Genomic DNA, 24,621 nt, shown 5'->3' with positions numbered 1-24,621 from the left:
AGGGCTGGTCTGGCACCCTCACTGATTTGTCATGCGTGTAGTGAAGATGAAACCATAGAACATTTTTTTTAATTTCTTGTCGACGATTAATTGGCTAAAGAAAACGAACCCTAGAAACACCTACCCACCTTCTTGGATTAGATTTCACTGTTCAAAATGTGCTTTCTTTCGATACCTCTACACTTGGGCTTAGCGACGGGAAGGTTAGCGCTGCCATCCAAACATTTTTTTAGGATTAATGAGATTTAAACTCTGAATACAAAAATCTTTTCGCCTCTTTTTCTTTCACCAAAATTGAATTTATGGTCATAGTAGAATTTTCAGTTTCATAAAATCGTGCAGGCTCTACCATCTCTATATTTCGATTATAGCTAACCTATTATAAAATTCTGACTTATTTTGCACTTCACTATAACCTATCCGATTCTTGGCCAATGTCCCGGAGTGGGTAAGTGCCAGTAGATCACAAGGATCTACATCGACATCTACCTTTACCGCCAGCCAACATTCCCATTTCGTGTGTCTCCGTTTTAATAAAAACAAATAAAACAATAAAAAAAGAGCGGGAGAAAAAAAACAAAAAGGCTGGCTGCGTTTTGTGCCGCGACACACAACTGCTCTTCGACATGCAAACTCGCGCGTAGCGTCGCGTTGAGAACCGGGAAACGCCGACGGGAAATTGGCGCCGGCCTCCCCGCGTCTTTCGTTTGACGTCGGCGCTGACACGCAGACAGCGAGAGTGGGAATTATCTTGGAAGAGAAAAGGTGCGGCTCAGTTAAGCGCACGCACTTTTATCGCACTGGGTGGCGCGTCCGGCCTGGCCAGCGGCAGTCCATTGTCATCGGGGCCATTACCCACGGAGGAGAGAGCGCACCAAGGCTGGCTGCGTGCCGCCGCCGCCGCAGAGGTTGCACTGTGAGGCAACAGTCTGCTGCGCCGCTGGTCATGGTGATTGGCCGAGGAGGCGGCGCCTCTTCCCCTGCGGCCCTCTCCCGCTTAATCGCTCGAGGAGAGCCGCGTCCCAACTGAAATTCACCGCTGCCTGTGCGTCCTCCTGCCACGTCCTGACCACGCCGCTTCCGAAATGGCCAAGGTGCCCGGACAGTCATCGGAGAATAGTATCGAGGGGTGAGACAGCCTGACTTTCTTTTTCTCCCATTTCGTTTTTCCTTCCCCGTCGCGCCTGCCTTCGTCGCCGCAACCTTGGTCCTTTATGGACGGAGGTAGAACACCGAACACCTGCTGACGACGACCGATCGCTCCGCTGATGCCCACGTGCCGCCGTAGCGTGACGGGCTGACGGTTCGCATTCTCTGCCCCTTGGCGGAGGAGTATTTCCCCAGAACGCGCCAAAGGCATACTTCGCATTAGGTGTGCGCGCGGCATGTTTTGCACTGGGAGCTGCGCTTGTTCCACAGTTAAATCCAGCTGTCCGCGCTCGCAGCCTCATCAATGACGCAACACTTCTTGAGAGGTTGCAGACGCTTTTTACGACAAGGTGCTTAAACGGAAGAAGTGTGCTTCTTTTTCGCTTCTAGGTGTGGTAATCTTTTCAATCAAGTGAAAGAGCATTTATGTTTCTGGAGCTTTTACGTAAAAGATCGAGATAGCTTTAATAACGCTATGGTTTAGTTTCGCTTCACTAAGCTGCTAATAAGTTGTCTGCGGGCGTTACCCTACAGCTCAATTTGATGAGTAAAAGCCGCAGACGCTTGCGCTTGATATCTAACTTGAACATGCACTAAAGGTGAATACGAATAAAGCACTGCTATATTACTTATATTACCTGCTTTTCATTCTCTTTGAGCACAGAATTTCCCCTGGTTTAAACTTTCTGACGGTGCCGGTACGCGAATGCTGGAAATGTCATGAGCAGCCTGTAGGTGTCAGTGTTTCAAGTTACAAAATATTTCCGCTCAAGTAAAAAAACATCGAAGAAGAAGAAGAAGAAGAACCAAGTCTCATTTGCGTGCTTTGCAGATTTGTGTGCAATTCTTTTTATTCAAAAGCACTGTAAGGAAGTCTCCCACTGACCACTACTAGTACGGTGTTTGTCATTATTGTTAAGATGGTTGACAGTTCTTTTACTTATCGATTTCTCTCGGAGCTGCTCGGGCTTGTTTTATTAGAGGGGCATTATGCTTGCACTTCACTTCAGTGTCTCAATTCAAAACAGTTTAGTCTGGCATGCATCTGGCGGCTAGACAAACCGGTTACCCACATAGTTGCTGCTTCGAGGAGCGAGAAAATTGCCCTATAGGTCTGCCAAGGACTATCTTAATCGCACCTTCATCCGCCCATTTATGCAGGCGCTCTTGCATCTTGTCATTGGCTTTCACGGAGGGTGTTGCCGGCTTGGCGCCAGATGTAAGGACATTTATGGTTCTTACTCATGACCCAAAAATGTCCAGCACTGAAAGAATGATGCTCTAGCTAAGAGTTAGTTCTGTTGCTCGTACTGTTCTTCGCGTGTACGATACCTGAGGGCAATCTTGGAGTCCTAGAACCACAGTAACGGAACTGGCTTCTCGTTGTCCTCCCTCTCACCCCACGCCCCTCCAGAAACACACACTTTTTATGTCGAAGCGACGCGCTCGCATTTTGTGCCATGTCGAGGCGCGCGCATATCATGCCACGAAATGCAGCGCAATGCCACTTTTATGCACGCATAGGCTGCAAAGGATATATATTCGACTAAACGTAGTGTAGATGAGTGTAACTAAGTTCATGCACTGTTTCTCGCCATGTGATCTCCGCAAATACCGCTTGTAAGCACACACTGCATGGCGGACAGCCACACTACTTACGCACAGTTAATTGCCCTAGCGGTTTGTAACTGCTATGCTAGAAAAATGTGTTTGGCCCAAACTTCCGGATATTTGTGATATGTAATAACTTCAACAATTGTCTTAAGATCAATGGAAGGTCTACGCTGATTATCTGCGAAGCTTAGCGACAGATTTGTTCGCACGAAAATGATTCGTTTTGATCGCTCATTAGTCCGTTATCACTGCTTATGATACGTAGACGTGAACGTTGCAGCTTTTAATAAAATTTTCCGCGGCCACTGGATCAAAACGCACGGGAGCTGTTTGATCGAGCTTCCTTGCATGCTCAGCCGACGTGCACGTCAGATGTTGCTGGATGATGCTATTATCCCACATCCCCTATCAAGTACCGTGGTCCCTGACTACCTTATTTTTTATTAATGTGCTCACAATGTAACAGCGTCATTACACTCCATTCGTCGTTATGCGTCTTCTGAGGTTCTCAAACAGCAAGTGGAAAAAAAGCAGCCAGAAGGCACCCAACGTGACAAACAGAGCGACATTCCAGACATTGGCATTACTTATAAACACTCACGTGCGCGCGCTCGCACGCACAGCACGCACGCACGCACGCACGCACGCACGCACGCACGCACGCACAAACCTACACACAAAAGTGGGGTTCGGTTGAACAGCAAAACACACAAAGACTAGCACGTTGACGACAGATGAGAAGGAAAGCGGCAGAACCAGTCTTACAGTTCAAGGTCAGAGTCGGAGATGGATGCTGTGATTCGACCTTTCCCATATAGTTTCTTGCCTTCGTTATCACAGCCGGATTCTTCTTCGTGGCATTTTATTATCTTTAGCCCCCACAAAGCTTGGCATCGCGACGAATGTTGCTGCTACGACCAGGATAAAAAAAAAAGAAAATAGTGCTGAAAAGGGGAGGGAAAGGGAGCGAAAAATGGAGGGAGGGGGAAACCTTATCGCTGTAGAGCGACTGGTCATGCAGGGCAGTGTAAGTAAGTTATGAAGCGAAAACCTAATTTAAGCGCACGTTGAAATTCGTGGACTGGGGCCCATCCGCAACACATCTAGGACACTTCGCCTCAGTGACGTATTAGAGTCCCCTGCGTGGGAGGCCTATTTGTTAGTGTGCCTTGGTATACCATTCAAAAACGATTTGCCGAAAATTGTTTTACATCCGGTCACTCTAGTTGACAACGGCGCGGTTTTGTTCGCCCTTGCCAGGAGAGCTTGCGATGCTGTTGCACCAGAGGGTGCGTTATTAGTGCTATAGGTATTCCGAACGCGTCCAATAAAGAAGAAAAATTTATAAGTGCTCTGGATCCACCGCGTTGGCTCAGCAGCATTAGTGTTATGCTGCTCGGCGTAGAATTCTCAATTAGATTTCGGGCCGCATACGTGTATGAAGGCGTTTAAAAAACAATAAAAGGAATAAAATCACAGAAGAAATCGCCCGTGCACTCAGTTCTATAGGAGCGCGGTAAAGAACCTCGGGTGATGAAAGTTAATCTGGAAGCCTCCGCTACATCGTCCGTCTTAGCACACGCCTATCTGTCTGCTGTGAAAAGGCCGTTAAGCTCCGGTCAGCTCGAGGAGGAAAATTATTTACCGGAAGAAGTCGGTGTAAGGCCATTTGTAAAAAATATAATCACCGAGGAAAAATACAAAACAAGATACTGTGATTTCTGGTGAATTTTCTACTGGAAACAAAATCCAGACGATTTCAGATGGATTTTCTGGGGAAACAAAGGCCGAAAAAAAAAAGAACCCGTAATTAGGGAAAATAAAAACCGGAAATGTTTAACCCTTGATGTAACTTACCTTTTCGAGCTGCCACTTCTATAAACGCACGCAAAGATTGGACCTTTTTGAAAGGCCTGATGTGGTTAAGCAGTTATATAGTACCATAGGCAATTTAAGCAATGAATGCAAATCAAGTTGTATCCTATAACGTTTGTTGTTAATACTTTTACATTTGTTAGGTGTCGCCATTCGCATTTCTCCTTTAAATCCGAAAATCTCTTGTCGGAAAGCTCGACCTTGTTATCTGTTTTTTTTTTCTTACAGGCGATTGTTTCTTAGAGTGACATTAGTCTGCTTAAGCCGTTTGCAAACACACTGTGCTTTCTTTCTCTGCACGTACTTTTTTTTTTCGTGCGCAAGTTGTTATCACGTTAGAATGGTGCCGAACAATCCGTGCGTTCCTCTATGCAGGGCGCTGATTTCTAAGCGCCCTTGAAGCCTTTCGTAATCGGCCCCTTCTGTCGCCACGCTAGGGTTGTTCTCGCCATTCTCGCCCATTCTAGCCGCTCTAGCCACGCTTCGCTGGGCGTGCGTTCGTCGACTGTAAACCCGCAGCAACTACATTGAGGGCTCCGTGCGTGCATCTGTGCAAGGGCTCGCGCCGCCTGAAAACTACGTCGCCACAGAAAACCAAATCAACTGCCGTTTCATTCCGAATGACTTTGGACAGATGAGCCATGTATGCGATCAAAGCTCTGAAAGGCTTGTTGTGGCGCACGCTCACAAATTCCAGTCAGTGCGGTCAGTTCTCAAACGTTAGTGCGAAAAGGCATAATAACATGTATCGGTGTTTAACGTCCTAAAACTGCAGTGTGGGCCATGTGGAACACCGTGTAGTGTATTCTTTTAGCCCGCGTGAGGTTGTTTAACGGCCTCCCAAGTAAAAGCGCCAGTGTTTTTTATTTTCATTTTTTTTTATTCCGTACCGACCGAAGTGCTCCCGAGTTCCGATTCCGCGACCTCGTGCTGGGACGCAGCCAAATGCGATTTACTCTCAGCCGTCGCATCACCCGCTGCGGTGGCTTAGCGGCTATGGCGTCGCGCTGCTGAGCACGAGGTCGCGGGATCAAATCCCGGCCGCGACGACCGCATTTCGATGGGGGCGTGCTGCAAAAACGCCCGTGTCCCGTGCATTGGGGCCACGTCAAACATCCCTTGGTGTTCACAATTAATCCAGAGTCCCCCACTACGGCGTGCCTGATAGTCAAATGGTGGTTTTGCCATGTAAAACCCCATAATTAAGTTCATTTCAGGGCCGCCAGATCAGATTAGCGTGAATTAAGCCGCTACGCAAGTGCCACTCGGCTACAGAGTGACACAACAGAGTGACACGCCGAGACTGTGGGCGCTGCACTCGACAAAGTACCGGCCGAGACGAGCCGCGAAAGGAGGCGCTACCGCAACATTACGCAACCACGTCGTCACTGCTCCGATATGTACTGTAATGATGCGGAAGAGTAGTTTCGTAACGTGAACAATTAGTGCCGGCACGAGATGGTAAAGCCGGGAAAACAAATGACGCTGCCTTAAGACCCAAGAAATAGAAAAGCCCGCCCTACACATGCGCAAACGTCCCTCAACGTAACATTTCGTTTCTATTTTGCTAAAATTCTCCTAATTTCCGTTCTCTCTAATGAATACATTGTTGCGCCAAAAGGAAAATAACGACTTAGGAGGGAGAGTAAGAAACGACAGGTCGAGCGCTCTCTTTGTCTCTCTTTGGGAATAAATACAGCGGCTTGGCAACCAGTGGAAGTGCTACAAATGCAAGTGGCCTCGCCTTACTTGGCCTCATTGCATTTGCGGCGTCTTCCTTAACCACTCCGCAAGCTCTTTACAAAGGGTTCAGGCTTCCCCTGGTCACCCCACAACAAGCACGGTTTACGAGCGACATTTACTCATAGTTTAGGAGATAGCTTATATATATATATATATATATATATATATATATATATATATATATATATATATATATATATATATATATATATATAGGCACCGATTTCGGGGCTCAACGTTGGAGCGATGCGATACATCCGCGTGTATTTAAAACTCCAGCTTGATTACAGCACCTGCGGCTCTAGGGACTGATCCCACAGTCTCCAGTTTAAAATGCTTCCAGGCACTAGAAACCCAGCTTTTAATTCCGCATGTCAGTATTGTTCTCTCTCTGCTGGCGCTATTACAATAAACGTTGAAGACTTCCTCTGCAGAGATTTTAATTTCAGAACCTCGAAAAATAATGCGAGTAAGACAATAGGGCTACAAGAAAAGCCACAGAATTTCTGTCATGTAACGCCGTTGCCATTCGTTGACTCGGCCTTTAGTGCCTCTCAGAGCACGTGGCGAGCAGGCAGAAGATACAGTGTCATGTCGCAGCGCGTGGGACACAGGCTGCGCTAGGGCCATTTGCGTTGGAAGACAAAAGCCGCCACGCTGGCACTGCAGAAACTTGTTTAGTCTACCGGGGGGAAAACGGAAAGAGCAGTCGTCACAATGAATAAGAGGCTCCAGACAAAGCAGATTGTTTCTTATTTTTTTTTCCTGTGGTCTTTAAGTTGTTAGCTTAAAGTTAAAAAAAAAATGGTTGCAGAAGGTTTAATTTGAATGTTGACATAAGTAAAGAGACTAGGCTTCACGGCCGAGCTTCTCTCTGAAAAGCTGCCCAGCGAGCTTATGCTACTTCTATAACAGCTCGGATGCCACGGCCAAACCCTAAATCGTGACGTTGGTATACGTTAAAACATGTACGACTCGGCACGAATTGCAAACGTTGTGCAGAAACCCGAGGAGGACGCTTGTGTCGCTAGTTAGTGATACCAGAAGTGGCTTCCCGAGGAGCTTACACGAGTCTTACAGTTTACATGGGTCTTTCTATCTACGAAGCCTGTTTTATCTTTGTTCTAACATTTCTACATCGGCGAGAGGAGCCTTTGAGGGAGCCGTAGTGCATTTCACGCGCACTTATTTACAGTAATGGCACGTGCCACTGTATTAGCTGAATGGGAAGGGGGGTGGGGGCTGATAAAAACGCCAGTCTCGCAATGTCCGTTGTTCTCGCCCCTCGAGATCTACACAGATCTGGAGGGGCGCAACAGGCTCCTCGTAGATATTGTGGCCCTGAAGTCTAGAGGGTCCCTCGTCTTGTTGTTCACGCTGCTGGCGCGATAAGGCATTTTCCTTCTGGTGTTTTGCTCCGAGATTGGTGTGCGCGTAATGTGCCGACTGACCGACAATCTAAACGCGCGTGCATTTTCAATTACCTTGAGTTGCTTCGCCGCAGCTACAATGCTGGATACAAACGCAATGTCTATATATATATATATATATATATATATATATATATATATATATATATTACAGTAGTAGCTGCCATGCCTTTTATCTCCTTTTTTTAACTCTCGACACGTCTTCACGTCTGCAGACATGTTTATAAGTAAATAAATAAATAAATAAATAAATAAATAAGAGAAGATATCCAGACTCTGGTGGTTTCTTCAGGTCCTACTATTCAGTCACAACGACGGCAGGTAATGATGATAGCGTTTTATTATAATGCCAGTGGCTCACCGGCCAGCCAGACGCAAGGGAGTTGAGGAACCGGGAGATGTCGAAGGTGAACGCTATCGAAGGAGAACCCTATACGCTATCTTGCAAATATTGTTCAATGTTCATTACTTTTTAAAGTTCTTTCCAATGTTACATACACCTCGTTCTTACTCGCGCACATGTTTTGCAATTTTATCCAATGCAAGCAAATTATTCTACAAGCATTCTTCGCTCTCCACTGGCTTATTCTGCTCTATTAAAGAAGCATCACGCTGCCATCTATATCGAGCCATCTGTCTGCATTTTAGCTATCAGATCTTGCAATATCTGTTTGTGCGCAAGTGTTTTCGAGATACGAAAGCTAAAATATCTTAATACCTAGGCATACAGCCTGCAAACAAAATGTGTGCTGTGCATTTGAGTTGGAGGTCTATGCACTGCACCTGTTAGGTCCAGACTACGTGCTTAAGCAGCGATTTGATTTTCTCGCAGTTTTCGCGTTCTGAACACACACACACACACACACACACACACACACACACACACACACACACACACACACACACACACACACACACACACACACACACACACACACACACACACACACACGTATATATACGCAAGCAGGCTAGGTGACAATTTGTCCCCGCCCCGTTTCAAAGAGGATTCCAATAGATTATCATCATCATCGTATACATGCATGCATGCTTGTATACATACAACGAGCAGCTCATGTATGTATGGTAGCATCCCCCCTCCTGTCGAGCTGACACTGTGTGCACGTGTAAGCAAACGCTGGTAGCAGAATATCTGGTACACGGCACAAAAGCGCCAAGTGCCTGACAAAATTTATGCTATTTTTGCATGAAAGATACGTGAACAAAAACGTGCCCAATAAGAACTAACATCCTGCCACGAATCCGCTTGCAAAACCATTTGTATTACGCTGAAGAGAGAGAACACAAGAAAAGGGCCGAAAAGGGCACTTCTGCGTTATCCTTATCGTCTTTAAAGCTTTACAGGACACTGTAGTGAAGTGTGTGGTACGTCTGACTGCAAGCGCTGTGTCAGCTAATGTTATAGCACACTCCCGAAGCCGCAAGAGAGCGTTCCGGGTCAAAAATGAGCTTTCTTAGTAGTGCAGTCTACATGCCGCTAGGCCTTGTGTTTATGATACGTGGGCTTCGCCGCGGTGGTTGTTAAGTTGTTAAAAAGCGGCGTATTATCATCTCTCGCGTGCGAGGTGTATAAAAGCGGGTCATATCTACCCGAGCTCACATTTTAGAGCTGCGCAGCCGCGTCAGTCGACATCTCACGGTTGCCGTCGACACAACTCAGCCATGAGCTCCAAGGATGAACAGTAAGAAATGTGTTTCATAGGGCTCCTCGCTTCTGATACGCATTAACTCGATTGCCCCTTGACCTCTGGCGTTTTGACTATTCGTTTGTAATCATACGCGAAGCCAAATTAGTTTTTCGTCAATTCTTGATGCACCCGTGAGAATATTGACCTGCGTGAAATCTAGACACGTTGCCGTGCACTTCTCGAATAAGATTCTCCCATATCGGTTTACGTATGTCGCGTCCTAGTTTTTTGAGGTGTCACTCCTGCATTGTGAATATTTTTTGTGTAGTGACCAGAGCGATGTTTTCACTTATAACGCTTAAACATTCATCTTACACACTCATAACCGACCTGTGAGATTTCTTTCCCAGAGTGGTGCTTTACATTTGCATCGAATTACCGGCAGTCAAAAATGAGTGTCATACAAAAAAAAATGAAAAAAAAAATTTTTTTTTTGCTTTTGTAGAAAGTATTGCAGTAAAATAAATATTCAGTCTAGCTGCTACAAGCTATGCTCTCGGTCACTGTGCGCTGTTTAGCGCGGATCTATCGACGCGCTTAATCGCTACTGCTCATGTGCATATCAAAAGTGCCTGAGCAGCACTTTTCATATGCATAACTTAAGTATTGTCAGAATGTACTGCAATTTACCCTCGTTGCTTTATGCAGGTACTCGTACGAGCACATCGAAAGTATCGCAAATTTCCTACTGAGCAAGACGGAGCACCGACCAACCATAGGAATCATATGTGGCTCTGGCCTGGGTTCTCTGGCTGACCTTATTGGAGGCAGCAAAGAGTTCCAGTACAAGGACATTCCAGATTTCCCAGTCAGCACAGGTTCGAATTATTTTGCACATTTGTCAGTGAAAACTTGCAGAAGACTCTCGCGCGACAAGTGCGTGAAAGGCATACAGTACTTATTTTGCATTTATTTTGGCACGCACCAAATACTATTTAAAAATAAAAGTATACCACGAGTGTTAATTAATGACGTGGAGCTGACAAAATCATCTTTGTAAACTACGTTCTGATGCCTCATCGTTGGTACCAAGACGAATATGAGCAAGCGCATGGACGTGCTGAGGATAAACGCAAATAACGTGCCTGCGATTCCTAGCACAATTCATTCGTCGACTGCCCTTGAGGCATGCGTTTTTAAAGCGAAGTTTCCGGATTTTCCTGACCGTGGCTGCCGGGTGTTGCTGTTGCCTTGCTGAACAGCTGACACTTAAAAAAAGTAGAGTTGCGTGTCCGATGGTGTGATTGAACCTCGCTCCCCCAGCACAGCAGCCCGATGCTCCCACCATTATAGGGTATACAACCACCGTACGTACACTTCAATGGTGCCTACGGCCACCAGCTCTTTCGAGATGACCGCCGCGTGTGTGTCACATTGCGTATAGCACGGGTGCGCGAGGGCAGATGCGTGCGCGCCAGTTTGATATTATTAATAAAGTTGTTTTACTTTCTCTTGCTCTTCAAATGAAGAAGCAGGAACGAAGCGGGCTCATTGTACAGCATTTGAGGGACCGCTACGCGACAGCTTCGCTTCACATAGATTCCAAGATGCACATTGGATATGTATCTTTTTTTTTTCTTTTCATTGAAAACATGGAGCCAACGATGACAGCGTTTCTACTTCATACAAGATCGCTTTGTTTGTTTGTTTGTTTGTTTGTTTGTTTGTTTGTTTGTTTGTTTGTCAGTCAATAGAGTCATACATGTGATCTAAAAGCTTGGCTCAAATGTTAGCCAACATAAGAATATGTGTTACGAGTGACTTTTCGAATGGAGTAGCACAAAATAAAGTGCCACTGGAATTCCTGTTGCATTTGACGCGATATGCATGCTGAAGTTTAACATACTGGCCTACGACTGGTTGCGATGCTGGTAGAAGCAATAGCAGAATAGTGGCAACAGTAGTAGTGGTGGTTGTGGTGGTGGTGGTAGTAGTTAGTTAGTTAGTTAGTTAGTTAGTTAGTTAGTTAGTTAGTTAGTTAGTTAGTTAGTTAGTTAGTTAGTTAGATAGTTAGTTAGTTAGTTAGTAGTAGTAGTAGTAGTAGTAGCACAAAAATTGGTCTTACTGCGTATGGGATGACTTCTAGATAATCGCAACTCCTAGCTTCCCGCAGCAGGATGTCGATACTGTCATCCATATAGTGTAGGACAGGACTGCTCTATATGACAGAGTGGCCTTATCTGCAAGCCGGTCCTTGCCATTTCCCGTCGTATGCAGTTGCAGATGAATAAACTGGCAAAGCTCATCCCAACCTCTAGGCTTGAAATTCGACATCTAGAGAATGCTCGAAAATATCGACCAGTGGTCGGTGAGAATAAAAGCAGATACAGGTACGATCTTTTTATCTACGTGTGGAAGTTCATGCCTTTGGAAGGCGAATCCTGAGAGGTGGGGCTGAAAATATCTTAGCTCAACTGGTCCTGTATCACGACGGGACTGAACTAATTTGGCCCCTTTACGACCCCCGCCTGGTAGCACCCGGTCCCAGCGGCCGCAAGCATGTAGGTGTTTTTCCGACCTTGACTTCGTCTGCCGCTTCGAGGGCCCCTCACCCTCCATCCCTGGGTTGTCTCGTTTCGCCGAGCCCCTACTGATAAGTACGGCGCGATGGGCGCCGTCTAGAGATAAGGCCTGCTCGAGGTCACGTCATTCGTGTCGCCGCTGATCTCCGCGTCAGACGAAAGTGTCAGCCGGGAAGTGAACGAGAAAGCCCTCAGGTGTTGATGTGCGAGGTTTATTCAAGGTGTCCTGGTCGGGCGCATATCATGACATTTGCATTTAAAAAATAAATAAAAACACAATAGAGTAAAATAAGAGTTGTTATGATCGGCCTAAGTTTTCCAAGAAGCCATCGACTACCACATCTGGCGACGGGGGCATGCCCCACCAGGAACCCGCAGCTGTCACGGTTGATGTTCACGCCTCATCATTCACTTCTCATCAAGACAGCAACGTCGTCCTCCTGACCGTCATGAAGTGGCCACTTATCGGTGAAAGGGCCTTGGTCGACAACTCTCGGGGGAAAGTGTCGACGACAGGCGGTTGCCTCCTATTGTGACACGTTGGAGACAGGTGCACCACGTACACGAGGAGCTCGTTGAAGACATGAACAGCCCGAGCAGCACGCTGACGACCAGTGGAGGGGAGGGGGGCGGCAGAGGTGGCGAAGGATTCGGCGTTTGTAACTGGCCCGTGGATTCCCTCAAAGAGGGAAAGAGGGGTTATTTATGACCGTCCTGGCCCCTGTGTTAAATCAGAACCGCTAGAGACTCGGATAAGAGTCACAACCATGTACCAATGAAGTGAATACATTCTTTTCTACTTTTTTCATCATCACGATGCCCGGCTTCGTCGTCGTTTCCTGATTCTAGCGGTGAAGACACGCCTCACCCGGTCGAGATCGTATCAGAGTTAAGACTCATAGGCTGCTTCAATTTTGCAGCCTCGCGCTGGCTGCACGAATTCTGCAGAAGCCTCTTACATGTCCAGAAGCGGCAGCTGTAGCGGGTAGCAATCCTCTACAATTTTTCCCAGACCAATTTCAGATTAAGGAGTTATAGGTTTACTTGTTTGTTTGTCACAGTGATCGCATTAGAACATGAAAGCAACTGCTTCTGAATTAAAAAAAAAAACGTGGTGTAGTTTGACATCGTTAATAGATACCAAGGAATCAGATAGCAATAAACACATACTAATGGTCCAGTGTGAGGGCCTATTAGCAAAGAAGCCCCAGTAATGTGCGCATTTGGCTAGGCCGGGAGGCAAACCTAGGAAAGCATCACTCGGTCGTGTTCTCTCTCTTTCCAGTTCCTGGCCACAGCGGGAAACTTGTTTTAGGCAAACTGGAAGGAAAGACTGTGATTTGTATGCAAGGACGCTTTCATCCTTACGAAGGCTATCCACTATGGAAGGTATATGAAATGCTGTTATGAATAGCAATGCATAAATCCCTATCAAACACTGAAACGACTAAAAAGAAATGTTTAAAAAAATTTGAAGTTCTACATGCCAAAACCACGATATCATTAAGAGGCACGCCGTAGTGGGGGACTCCGGATGACTTTTGACCACCTGGAGTTCTTTAACGTGCACCCAAATCTAAGTACGCGAACGTTCTTTGCATTTCGCCCCCAGCCAAATGAAGAAGCGCTACACAGTGTGCGCAATTACACATATAGTGTGTTCACTACCAAGCCATGTACCTGACGCCACGACCCGCTGTGGTTGCTTAGTGACTACGGTGTTGGGCTGCTAAGCACGAGGTCGCGGGATCGAATCTCGGCCACGGAGGCCGCATTTCGACGGGGTGAAACGCGAAAACACCGGTGTACTTAGATTTAGGTGCACGTTAAAGAGCCCCAGGTGGTCGAAATTTCCGGAGTCTCCCATTACGGCGTGCCTCATAATCAAAGTGTGGGTCTGGCACGTAAAACCCCATAATGTAATTTTTTTTAACCTGACGCCATGTTATATCCAACTGTGCTATTGTTGTGTGCTAAAATTTTTTAAATCATGCATTAATGAGCGACGTGGCTAGACCATCCGCATCCCATAATAAGAGACGTTTCAAGGGGTAACTTGCTCCCTCCTCTTTACCTCCTCCCAACGCGCATGATACACCGGATCACGTTGGTGCATAATAATCCTGTCGCCTTCTCCGCGTGCCGTTTCTTTATACCACAACTAATGGGTTATTTAGGGACTCGGAGAAATGTTATTATCCTTAATACATATTAATATTAATATTATCCTTAATTCAATTTGCTACTTGCATAGCTTTCGGAAAATATCTTTATGCTAATAGATTTACTTCAGCACTATCACTGGCGCTGTCTGAAGCTGCGCACCCATTAATTTCCCTCTGCGCGCCAAGTAGGGCATTTACTAGCACATAATAGTACCTCAAGTGTGCTGCCACAGTCACACTCCGGCTTTTAAGTACCGCAGTACACAGTGGCAAGATTTATAACTACGTTCGATTCAGAATCGTACGATCGGACCCATAATCAGAAATTGCTGCGATGTTCGAATCATCAAAATGAACTTTTACTTTCTCCAGTGCTTGCAGAATCTTGCTGCAATTGCATTCGTGCGAGTTGCATGATGCATCTTAATTTTCTTTTATTTTTCAGTGTGCTATGCCAGTAAGGTTAATGAAACTGCTTGGAGTAAAGACTCTTATTGTCACCAACGCCGCTGGTGGGGTGAACCCAAATTTTAAAGCTGGCGATATCATGATCATCAAGGACCACATAAACTTCCCTGGCCTCGGCGGTGACAATCCTCTGAGAGGTCGCAATGACGAAAGGTGAACATTTCTTTCAGAAAAGATTCCAATAGTCGAGCATACAAGGATATGCATGCAGTTTGAAATAGGTTTTCCAAAGGGAGCACGAATTCGGTATTTACGGATTCGTCTGCTTGCAGTGTTGAATCGCAGTGGCATCGGTGCATTCTGAAAGATGCCGTGGTGAAGAGCGCTTGGGTCGAATTTCCGGTACATGTGATGTTCAGTTGCACATTATTGCCAGTACATGTGCGTTTCTGCATCAATCTGTTAGTAGGCACTCTACACAAATTGTGCACTTTAGTCACACTACTAGCCATGATCGCAGCGCTTCTTCTGAAGCGACTCGGAGCTCACTAGCACTGAATTTGTTAAAACACCGCATATCATGCCTCTCGGTTAACCTCGCTTAACCCCCTTTCTTCTCGTTCATCGCATATCATGCCTGTCATTCTTGTTTTGTAGTCTAGTAGAAGCGCACGAAAGAGACAGGACGGTGGCAGACACAGCACGGGACGCTGCCTCGATCTCGCAGCTGAGCTTTATTGGGCAAGCATATAGTATGTATGCAGGAACAAAATTCAGTTGTGACTCAGTGCCCATGATGCGTGTGCCACCGTCCTTCGTCTCTTTTCCGCCATTAATATACAGTTCCGAAATGTAGTAGCCCAGCTCTCGTTTGTTCTGTTGTTCTTGTAGTGACATTGAGTATTTTGCACTTGAATCATCACGGAAATGTGTGGCTTTGAGAGCCTGATCATGGCCGTCTCATTAATTACACCCGGTTTTGTAATTACATGGCACTGGAACGGAAACTTCGCGGTATGCTCAGCCGCGGAGACAGCACGTAAAAAAGTCGTGCGAATGCAAGATCTCTTGTACTCCCCAGTTTGTCTCTGCATCGCGTTTATTCACATTTCGGGGTCTCACCGCGTCATTGTAATCGTAACCGAGTACATTAGGATTGATACATTATTCTGCTTGGAAGCTATGCAGTTTTTTGGCAATAACTACTTGTATTATATAGCGAAGCTTCTAGTGTGGCTGGAAGCGCTAGAAAACGTTATACGCGTGCTTTCACGGTGTCCTTAGAAAACTAGATAATTCACGGAGTTTATATTTAGAGGGAAAGTGGGCCATGTTAAGGGGGAATTGACAGGAAAGTTTTAGAGTGTGTGGGTCAGGGGCTAAATGGAAATTGCGACACCCTCGTTTTTTACCTGTTTAGATGCTGCATCTGAAACACTTACAAAGCTTCGCCGCTGCTCTGGCATAACAAAACGTGACATCAGTTCTATATCTGCATAGAATGGGGGCCATGTTATGGGTTACGCATACTGAGAGCTAGTTTGAAGTGTGCCCGTTAATTACAAACTTTGCAGATAATTACTTATAAAAGCGTTCCAAAGCTTTACACACGTATTTTAAGAATCGGGAAAGAAGTTCTTCCAATGTCCTGAAAGGACTCGACGTGTCACAGGGTCGACATTTCGAGGGAATAGGATTTCCCATCATAAATTAAAGTAAGACAACAGAACTCCAAGGCGTCCGTGTTGACAGTTTCCCAACCAACACATTAAAGAAATAAACATCCATGAGTGGATCATATTGACACGTGGACGTGTTTAATTTTTTCGTGTGAGCGCTTTTCACCGTCTAACAAATGTTATCGCTTAGCGCGGGACGCGACTGCATGTATCAGAAGTTTCTGGTATGTTATCCATGGTTCTATCCTCCGTCTGTTGTCACCAAACCTTGTGTAATCTGACAGCATGTATGAGCGACGCGAATGGAGTTGAACTTTCTGGGAAACACGCAGGCATCAGCGATTACTATAGAACGTTCGATGACTCGTGTATAAAAGCCGACGCGCTTGACCGGCAGATCAGATTTCGACGATCGCCGACTCTTTCGCCGCTATCGTGGTGCTTTGAGTGTAACTTGTTTTTGTGAGCACAAGTTCGCCCAATAAAAACTTAGTTTCGTCATTCATAGTGTTTATACTGCGTTCTTTACCGTTACTATACGTGACAATATGCAATCTTTACGTCCTGGTTCTTCATGACCACGCTACATAGTGCCGCTCGCTACATTATGCGCGAGTAGTGCTGTAATGCTCCCACAAGCGGTTCACAATGATATCGTGTAAAAAAAATACATGTCGTTATTTATGCTTGCAGATGTTGCACTAAAGTAAGAACACGGCCAAGTTTTCTTACACATTTCTTCCTGCCTATAGATGGGGACCTCGCTTTCCGGCCATGAGCAATGCCTACGACAGGGATCTCCGAGAGTTGGCCAAGAAAATTGCCAACGAAGAGCTTTCGCTCTGGCCTTTTCTCCGGGAAGGTGTCTACTGCATGGTTGGAGGACCAAACTTCGAGTCTGTTGCCGAGATAAACATGCTCCGAGTACTCGGCGCCGACGCTTGTGGTATGTCGTTCCCACTTCAGAAGTTCTGAGCATCATTCCTTTACTCCAGTCATGCATATAGTCCACTTCGATCAAAAAATGAAAGTGTGATCAGAAAATTCAGCAAACTGGCTTTACTTCAGGCCATCCCCCGTAGTACTCTGAATGTCGTTATTTAGGACTGAAACTTTGGAATACGCTTGGACGACCACATTTTCTAACAGAAGCGGGTTATGAAGCTTTCTTCAGGCCCGATTGTACGGGAAGTAGGCAGGGCTGTTCTTTCTTGGACGAAACTTGGTCCGATATAACTTGAACATTTACTTTACTTAACAAAGGGAAAATGTGGGTGATATGATGCGTAACGTATATGTTAATTAAAATGAATCTCAATGCCTTCACTTCAAATTTGGGTTATGATTGCTTGAATACTGATGACGCGTGTCCACTGAGCGTGAACGAACGTGCATATATGGGGCAGTATTTAGAAAACTTTTACGTAAGAGAATTCGCTTACTCTCCAGTGTTCGGGGGTCTCCACTACTCGTGATGATGACACAGTCGCTGCGGTAATGGCTAATCGCCGACGACCCTTAGGCAAAAAAAAAAAAAAAAAAAAAGAACGTTTTTGAGAATACGAGCATGATAATTGTTTAAACAGTTTCAAGAAGTGTCTTCTTGCTCTTCAGTTCTGTGTTGAAATTTTTTCTTTTCATTGCTGTCCTTTCGATTAACCTTCCTTTGTCATAAGGATAAAGCGTGAACTGCAAGATGGGGAATGCCAAGGGTAGACCGACAACTCAAGTGCTCTTTTTGTCGCTTGCGGTGTCATCCTCGCCATTTAATTCGTGTCCGAAAATGTCCGACCTTGTTACAACGAAGTCTAACAAAACCAACTGTCGGTCCCTCTGTAACCTCACTCGTAATCTGAATTCACGAGAAAAATTGAACAAGCGGCACCGTGCCACTATTGCTTAGGCAAATCATCACGTGCTACCACAACTAGTGATCTCAAAAGTGCTTTTTGTGAGGACTATTTATACCGTAGCTGGCGCCCCCGCAATTAGCAAGAAACACAGTGTCACGTGAATTCAACCCTTTCCCAAAATTTTTGGCGAAACTGAACATACTAAATTACCACAGATTTTAATACTCGAACAATGTCAACGTTCTCTCGCCTTGTTTATTTTTCTTTTTCAGAATAACTGAAACTCTTATAAATCTGCGTACGTTTAATTTCTTACAGCTAGAGTCTATATGTAATAATGCTCGCATCTGCGCATGATAATGAAGACAATAGTGATAATAGAATAAACCTGTCGTTCTATACTGCCAAATGAATAAACGTGAATATTGGGAGCAAGAAGTTAGTCAAAGTCCGAGCCGCTGTGGCTATACGTAGCGACGCTCTCACTGAATATAGCCTCGCTTTGATCCAACGACGCAAAGCCATCTGCGCGTTTGTGTTTAAGTGCGCGCTGACATTTGGAAACATATAGGAAATGCCAATGTTTGACTCTGGCATAATTATTACAGTGGTACCTCCCCACATATTGTTCCAACCAGTGAACATGCACAAGGGTGCGACTCGAGAATGACAGCATTGATTTCTAGCCGACGTCTATCATATTTACCTTACTATCGTTCCAGGATTTTACAAATCTGACCAGAACACGCTTTTTCGGGTGCGTGCGGTAAGTGCACGTTTAGGAACATGTGTTCGCCTTTGTCAGCCAGTGATTATAACTGTCGGCATAGGCGTGTGACAAACTAATAAGGGATAGCACTACGCTTCTTCAGCCACGTGTGTCTCCTTTCGCTTGCTTTCACCCGCATAATTATACATAAAAAAAAAATCGGATTGTACTTCCCCTCAAACTCATGTCCTCACAGCTGTCCTGCAGGAAGGCGTTTACGGAACGTCCTTGCGGTAGCTATAGTGGTAAGCTTCTCCCTCAAATCCGGCGGATGTCGTTACTTCGTATAGCAGCACTTAAACATATATCGGCGGTAAGCCTTGCAGTATATTGATGACATAAGAAAATTGTCAGCTTCACCGGAAGAGCGAAGCATCGACAGCGATAGCAAGGTTGCGCGTTGCGCTTGAACTCCTCGCACGAGGCTCCTGACAGTGGAGTTTCCCGGCGACGGTTGCGCCACCTGTAGCGTCGAAAGCGCAACTCAGGCGCTGATCCAACTTCAGTAGACGGCGTAGAATCCAGCTGGCGCGCGTGTTATAGTTATGACCGCGTATGATTCGATACTTCTGAACCACGTGCGCCACCGTCCTGCAGGTAAACGTTCTCATACCGCTGTTTTACGATGGCAAATGTGCAAGACATCGAAAACTGCCCAGGAAAGAAAGCGTGGGGACGGCGGTATTGCTGCGTTAAAGACTGTAACAGCCACGCAGGACTGCCTGATCTCCGACTCTACAGATTTCCTGGCCGGCCGTTGTTTTGTGCTCGCGCTTCCTTCCTGGATGACCGCACTAGAAAGTGTTGTAGTCAGCAGACTGAAGGGTTTGGTCGAGAAAGAGTCTTGCCGGGAAGCCGACTTACATTTTTTGTAAATTCTTGATATATTTTAGAGCTATTTATTTTCCTGTACGAAGCGTACTGCGTGGTGGCTGCAGGTGTTCTGGCTTGTGTGAGTCGCTGAGCGCTTCACGCTGTGAGGCTCTGCTTGGGTTCAGGTTGCCGGATACGGTCACTCGAGTATTGGCGGCCGGAGCGGCCCAAGGTCGTGCCGGTGCCTCGGCAGTTGTAAACAAAGTACTGCGATTGCTTGGCAGAACATAGCAGTCTAATACAATTGTTTGTGCAAGTTTTTTAAAAGAGCCTTTTATTAATTGGGAAAGATATGGCACCTATCATCCGTGGCCAATGAGGCTTTGCAAGCGTGTCAAAAGAGCACCACGGAAGAACACGTTTTGTCTACCGTAGCTCAAATGGTTGGCCAAGAACACCTACGCCTAACGCTTAATAAGCTCAGCCATACCTGCACACTCAATTGAGTTGCTTGGTCAAAGCATAATATGATAGCTCAGTGTATACTCACGTCCAGAGATACGCTGTAGTTGCGTTCACCTCGCTGGGAGTCGCACTTCTCCAGCACAGTCACACCGGCGAATTCCTTCACGCTGTGAACTTGCCCGGCAGCGTAGAGATTTCGCCCTTTACGACGAATGACAGGGCGTATCCGACCGTCTAATTTGGGATTGGTTTGAACCAACACAGCAAAACTTGCGCCATTTGTTCGTTTCAAAACAAGCATGAACATGGGATCACGTTGGCAGATCCGCGTGGGCAGCCTGAGTAGCGTGGTCCGTCAGTGTCAGTTTTGACGGAAAGTGCCGCTAGAGGCGCTCACGATCGCTGCTCGGACGCGCCTCCTGGGCAGTGTCAGGAGCGCTGTGACACGTTGGCGCGACGCAGCACGCAAGGTTGTAAGGTCCCACATAACGTGAGTCAGGAATTTAAAAATGAAAGGCGCGTCGGAAGCGAATTGAACCGAACGCATACTATTCGTAACAGCCTATACTAACTGAGACATTTTTTTTTTGTTTTCCGCATAACTCACTAATTAAGTTTAGTTACCCAATTTTTTTTTATTATTGGCTGAGGACCGCAAGTATGATAGGCAGATTTGTAGAGGACCTTCAGAAACCACCGATCGAGTTGTTTAGTTTCATTCAGCTGCGGCTAACCATATCTTTTTTTATATCCTGGGTTCAAGTTACGTTAAACACCCTGTATATACTATGTACAAGGCTTACATACCGATTTTACGGTGTTACAATTAAGAAAAATTGCAACCTCTGTGTATTGTTCTTCACTTCTTTGTTTTACGGACCTACTCATCTCCCACGCAGGTTGTGGCCGCGTCCTACTGTCGATTAAAATTATGATCGTACAAACAACGTATGAGTATTGCTCAGCATGTGTTGATTATCGTGGTATACACGGCCCGCTGCGACCTTGATTTTTTTTTGCTTGGAGGCAGCTGGAGGGTGCACTTCCCACTTCAACGTTCTTATGGTGCTCTCTTGCGAGCGTCTCCTGACTGTAGTCTTGCGTACTTGTGCTACAGAGAGTGCTATATATATGAAATGCATGTTTTCCATCACTGTCGCAGGCATGAGCACGGCACACGAGGTCATCGTGGCAAGACATTGTGGCCTCCGTGTCTTCGGGCTTTCGCTCATCAGCAACGTGTGCATAAGTGACTACAACACGTGCCAAGTGGCCAATCACGAAGAGGTCCTCGAAACCGGCCAGAAACGCAAGAAAGACCTCGAAAAACTCGTCAAGGCTCTCATCAAGAAGATGGACGCCTGAAATACTACGCTGTTCCTCGCCTCCCATTCGCTGGCAGTATGTTAGACATGCACCAGAAAACGCATCACAGAAAAGAGCGCTACTCGCTAGGGCCGCGACACGTACTTAGGTACATATGAAGGCTGATGGGGAGATGGAAGCCAAAGCATAATTCGTGACCTCAGACTGTATGCTTTACCTTCCGCTTCTTACTAGCCGCAGCTCGGGTCGGCACACTGTTGCGTATTCCTTCACACCGGAATGAAGTGGTGGCACTTTGCTAATTGCTCTTCATACTCTATCTCACAAGTCGTTTGCAGCACTGTCGAAGGTACGAGGCGTGCACAGGCAACAGCCTTGCGCAGCGGAATATAGTTCCGCGCGTATCTTGATTATTGGTGGGATTATAGTTTTATTTTTCGTTGGTAGATGACATGCTACAGCGATACGTGGCATGCTAGGACCTCCGCACATGCATGTCGTATACTGCGAATTAGTGTGACGGCGAGCAGAAGACGCGACCCGGAAGAATACATTTCGAGAGGCACGCGGCCTTTCTATTCGCTAAGGAGTCCTGCATCTTCCACAGTGCTGCAAACGACTTGTGAGATGGAGTATAGTAGTGGCTTCAAGCGATGATTACACTGCTCTCGGAGTCCGCCACGCAAACCCGTAATGTGACAGGCCCAGCGTCCAAGAGACGCTCGTGGTGAGAGAGTTATAGCACAGCCACCTGCTCTTCGAGATCGGGGCGTGCAGCTCATTTTATGTCTGTCGCGTGAAATTATTACATATATTGCCGTTATCCAACAATGAAACACTTCGAGTAAAATTTGTTTCATACACATGTTCTCTCACGCGTGGCATGAACATGTTCATATTCTTTTATGGAAAGCATTTCACACAAGTTTTAATTTTGAATGTGGACCCAGGGACCACGTGTTACATTCTTTATTCAAGTTTTGGTTCTTAGTTCCATCTGTAATCACAACATTGGCGCTACTGAAGTCACTGCGACGCTATGTTGCCACACGGCGTTGTTAGGGTGTATATAGAACAATTATTCGAATATTTCACGAGATCTGGGACAGGCGAATGGTGTGTCAATAAGTAAATGTGGATGACTGATGTACCGGTGCTGCAATATACGATAAAGCGTTCTTGTAGATTAAACACGTTCGTATGTGAATTTCTCGCTTCTACAATATCCATGTGAACTATTCGAATGCTGGTGTGGTAGAATGTGCAAGTCCTTCCAGCCTTCGAATACTGTTCTGCGCCCGCCGCGGTAGCCCAGTGGCTATCGTTGCGTCGCTGAACTTGAGGGTTCAATCGCGGCAGCGGCGGCCGCATTTCGATGGGGGCGAAATGAAAAATAGCCCGTATTCTTCCTTTTAGGTGCACGTTAAAGAACACCAATAGGGCAAAATTAATCGGGAAGCTCCCACTACGGCGCGCCTCATAAGAATATCGTGCTTTTGGCGCGTAAAACCTCTGAACATGAATACTCCTCTGTGTGGGGAAATTTTTTTCGGCTGCACAAGTTTGAACATCGGATTGGGGCGAATCGTACCAAATGTATGCTTGCGTGACATCAACACGCTGCTGTGGTATGCTTTGCTTCGCGATGTGTAATCGTGCAGAAAAGATTATAAAGATTGCAAGGTTCGGCGATAGCTCAAGAAGAGGGGCAGGCGACAGCTTGCCTTCATTAACGTAACCGTCACAGGTCACACCCGCCTATAGTTAAAGAGAAGAAGAATTTTATTAACTCATAAATATGAGTGGTGTATATGGGTGAAGCCCCCATTCCAGAACCCAAGGGGCTTCTACGGCTCGACGGGCCTGGTCGAGGGTCGCTAGCTGGCTTCCCAAGTCCAGTTCAGTGAGCCGCGCCTCCCACGAGCGAGTCCGTGATTAGCGGCGAGACGGCGCCGGCCGCGCGCCTCGGGAGTTTGTATGTGGTGTGCGGGAGCGTCGGTGTCTTCACACCCGGGTTATTTCTCTTTGTGTCTGTCGGGGTACATCTTGTGTAGCCTGTGCAAGTGAGGAAAGGTGTTCGTCCGTAGTCGGCTCTCTTGCCCACTTCCTGTTGAGCTTGGGATGGTTCAGAGAAGCGGTACCTTCACCGTTCCGACTGTGCCAAATCATTTGAGGTGTTATATCAATAAGATCCTCCTATTTAACAGAGGTTCCGCGCGCTTCGAGTTGCGACACCACGCCGGCAAGCCTAAGCGCATACGTACTTATGACAGACGCGGTTGACGCTCGTTGCTGTCTAAATTTGGCCTAGATACAATAAATTTTGTTTTCGGAGCTTCGGTTATACTACGTGACGTCACAAAAGTGCGCAGGCCCTCTCACGTACTGGATGAGTTGGTTAGATACTTTATTTCTCTGTTATTTCGCTCTGCGTTGCGGGGACTCGCTTTGTTTTGCGCAAACATCGCGACCCTTGTTGCATAAACCCGAGAATGCGGGCTAAGTTAACGCACTGGAGGATACTCTCCGGTGGATACCCAAGTCGAGCTTACAGTATAGACTTTCAGGCTAGTTGGTTTGATGCCAATTACTGTGACCATATATCTCTTATACGACGCGGTCAAGAAATAACGTAAAGGCTGGTGCGCTACAAAATCGTTTTTGATTAGCTTGTAAGAGTTGTCGGACGATCCCACCACTGTCAACCAGATGTAGGAGTCGTCGGACGACCTCGCCGCTGCCACCATTTGAAGGAGTTGAAGGTCGTAGAGAGGAACTCGGTGAACAGGATTTATTTACAGGATTTACATTTAAAACAACACATACATCGACAGTCTAGCGTGACTCCCAAATGGTGCCCGCAAGACGACGCATACAGCAAACCGCTTACGAGCACACAGCTCACTAGTACATTTCGAGCATGGCAACGAGCACTCAGCTCACTACGACGAGCACACAACCAGCACACCCTATCAGCCGGCAAACGCTGCTTATAAGCACTTGTCCCCCCCCCCCCTTGATTCTAAGCGAACGGAAACGTTCGTCCAGTCATCGTTCGACGTCACCGTTCGACGTCACCGAAGATGACCCGCCCTTTTGGA

The 24,621-nt window shown here is 46.4% G+C and overlaps 1 protein-coding gene across 1 annotated transcript; it reads left to right on the top strand.

The window, feature by feature from the left end:
- The first annotated feature begins 835 nt into the window (after positions 1 to 835).
- LOC126543483 (purine nucleoside phosphorylase-like) lies at positions 836 to 22,711 on the top strand. Its single transcript, XM_050190597.3, has 6 exons — positions 836 to 1,129; positions 10,169 to 10,338; positions 13,328 to 13,431; positions 14,653 to 14,828; positions 17,047 to 17,240; positions 21,357 to 22,711. Exons 1-6 carry the CDS (start codon positions 1,086 to 1,088, stop codon positions 21,557 to 21,559), a joined length of 891 nt encoding a protein of 296 aa, XP_050046554.1. The 5' UTR covers positions 836 to 1,085; the 3' UTR covers positions 21,560 to 22,711.
- Positions 22,712 to 24,621: the final 1,910 nt, after the last annotated feature.

The sequence above is a fragment of the Dermacentor andersoni genome, chromosome 1, assembly GCF_023375885.2.
Source record: "Dermacentor andersoni chromosome 1, qqDerAnde1_hic_scaffold, whole genome shotgun sequence".
Classification (NCBI taxonomy): domain Eukaryota; kingdom Metazoa; phylum Arthropoda; class Arachnida; order Ixodida; family Ixodidae; genus Dermacentor; species Dermacentor andersoni.
Note: the sequence above shows the minus strand (reverse complement) of the source record. Positions and strands in the feature narration are given on the sequence as shown.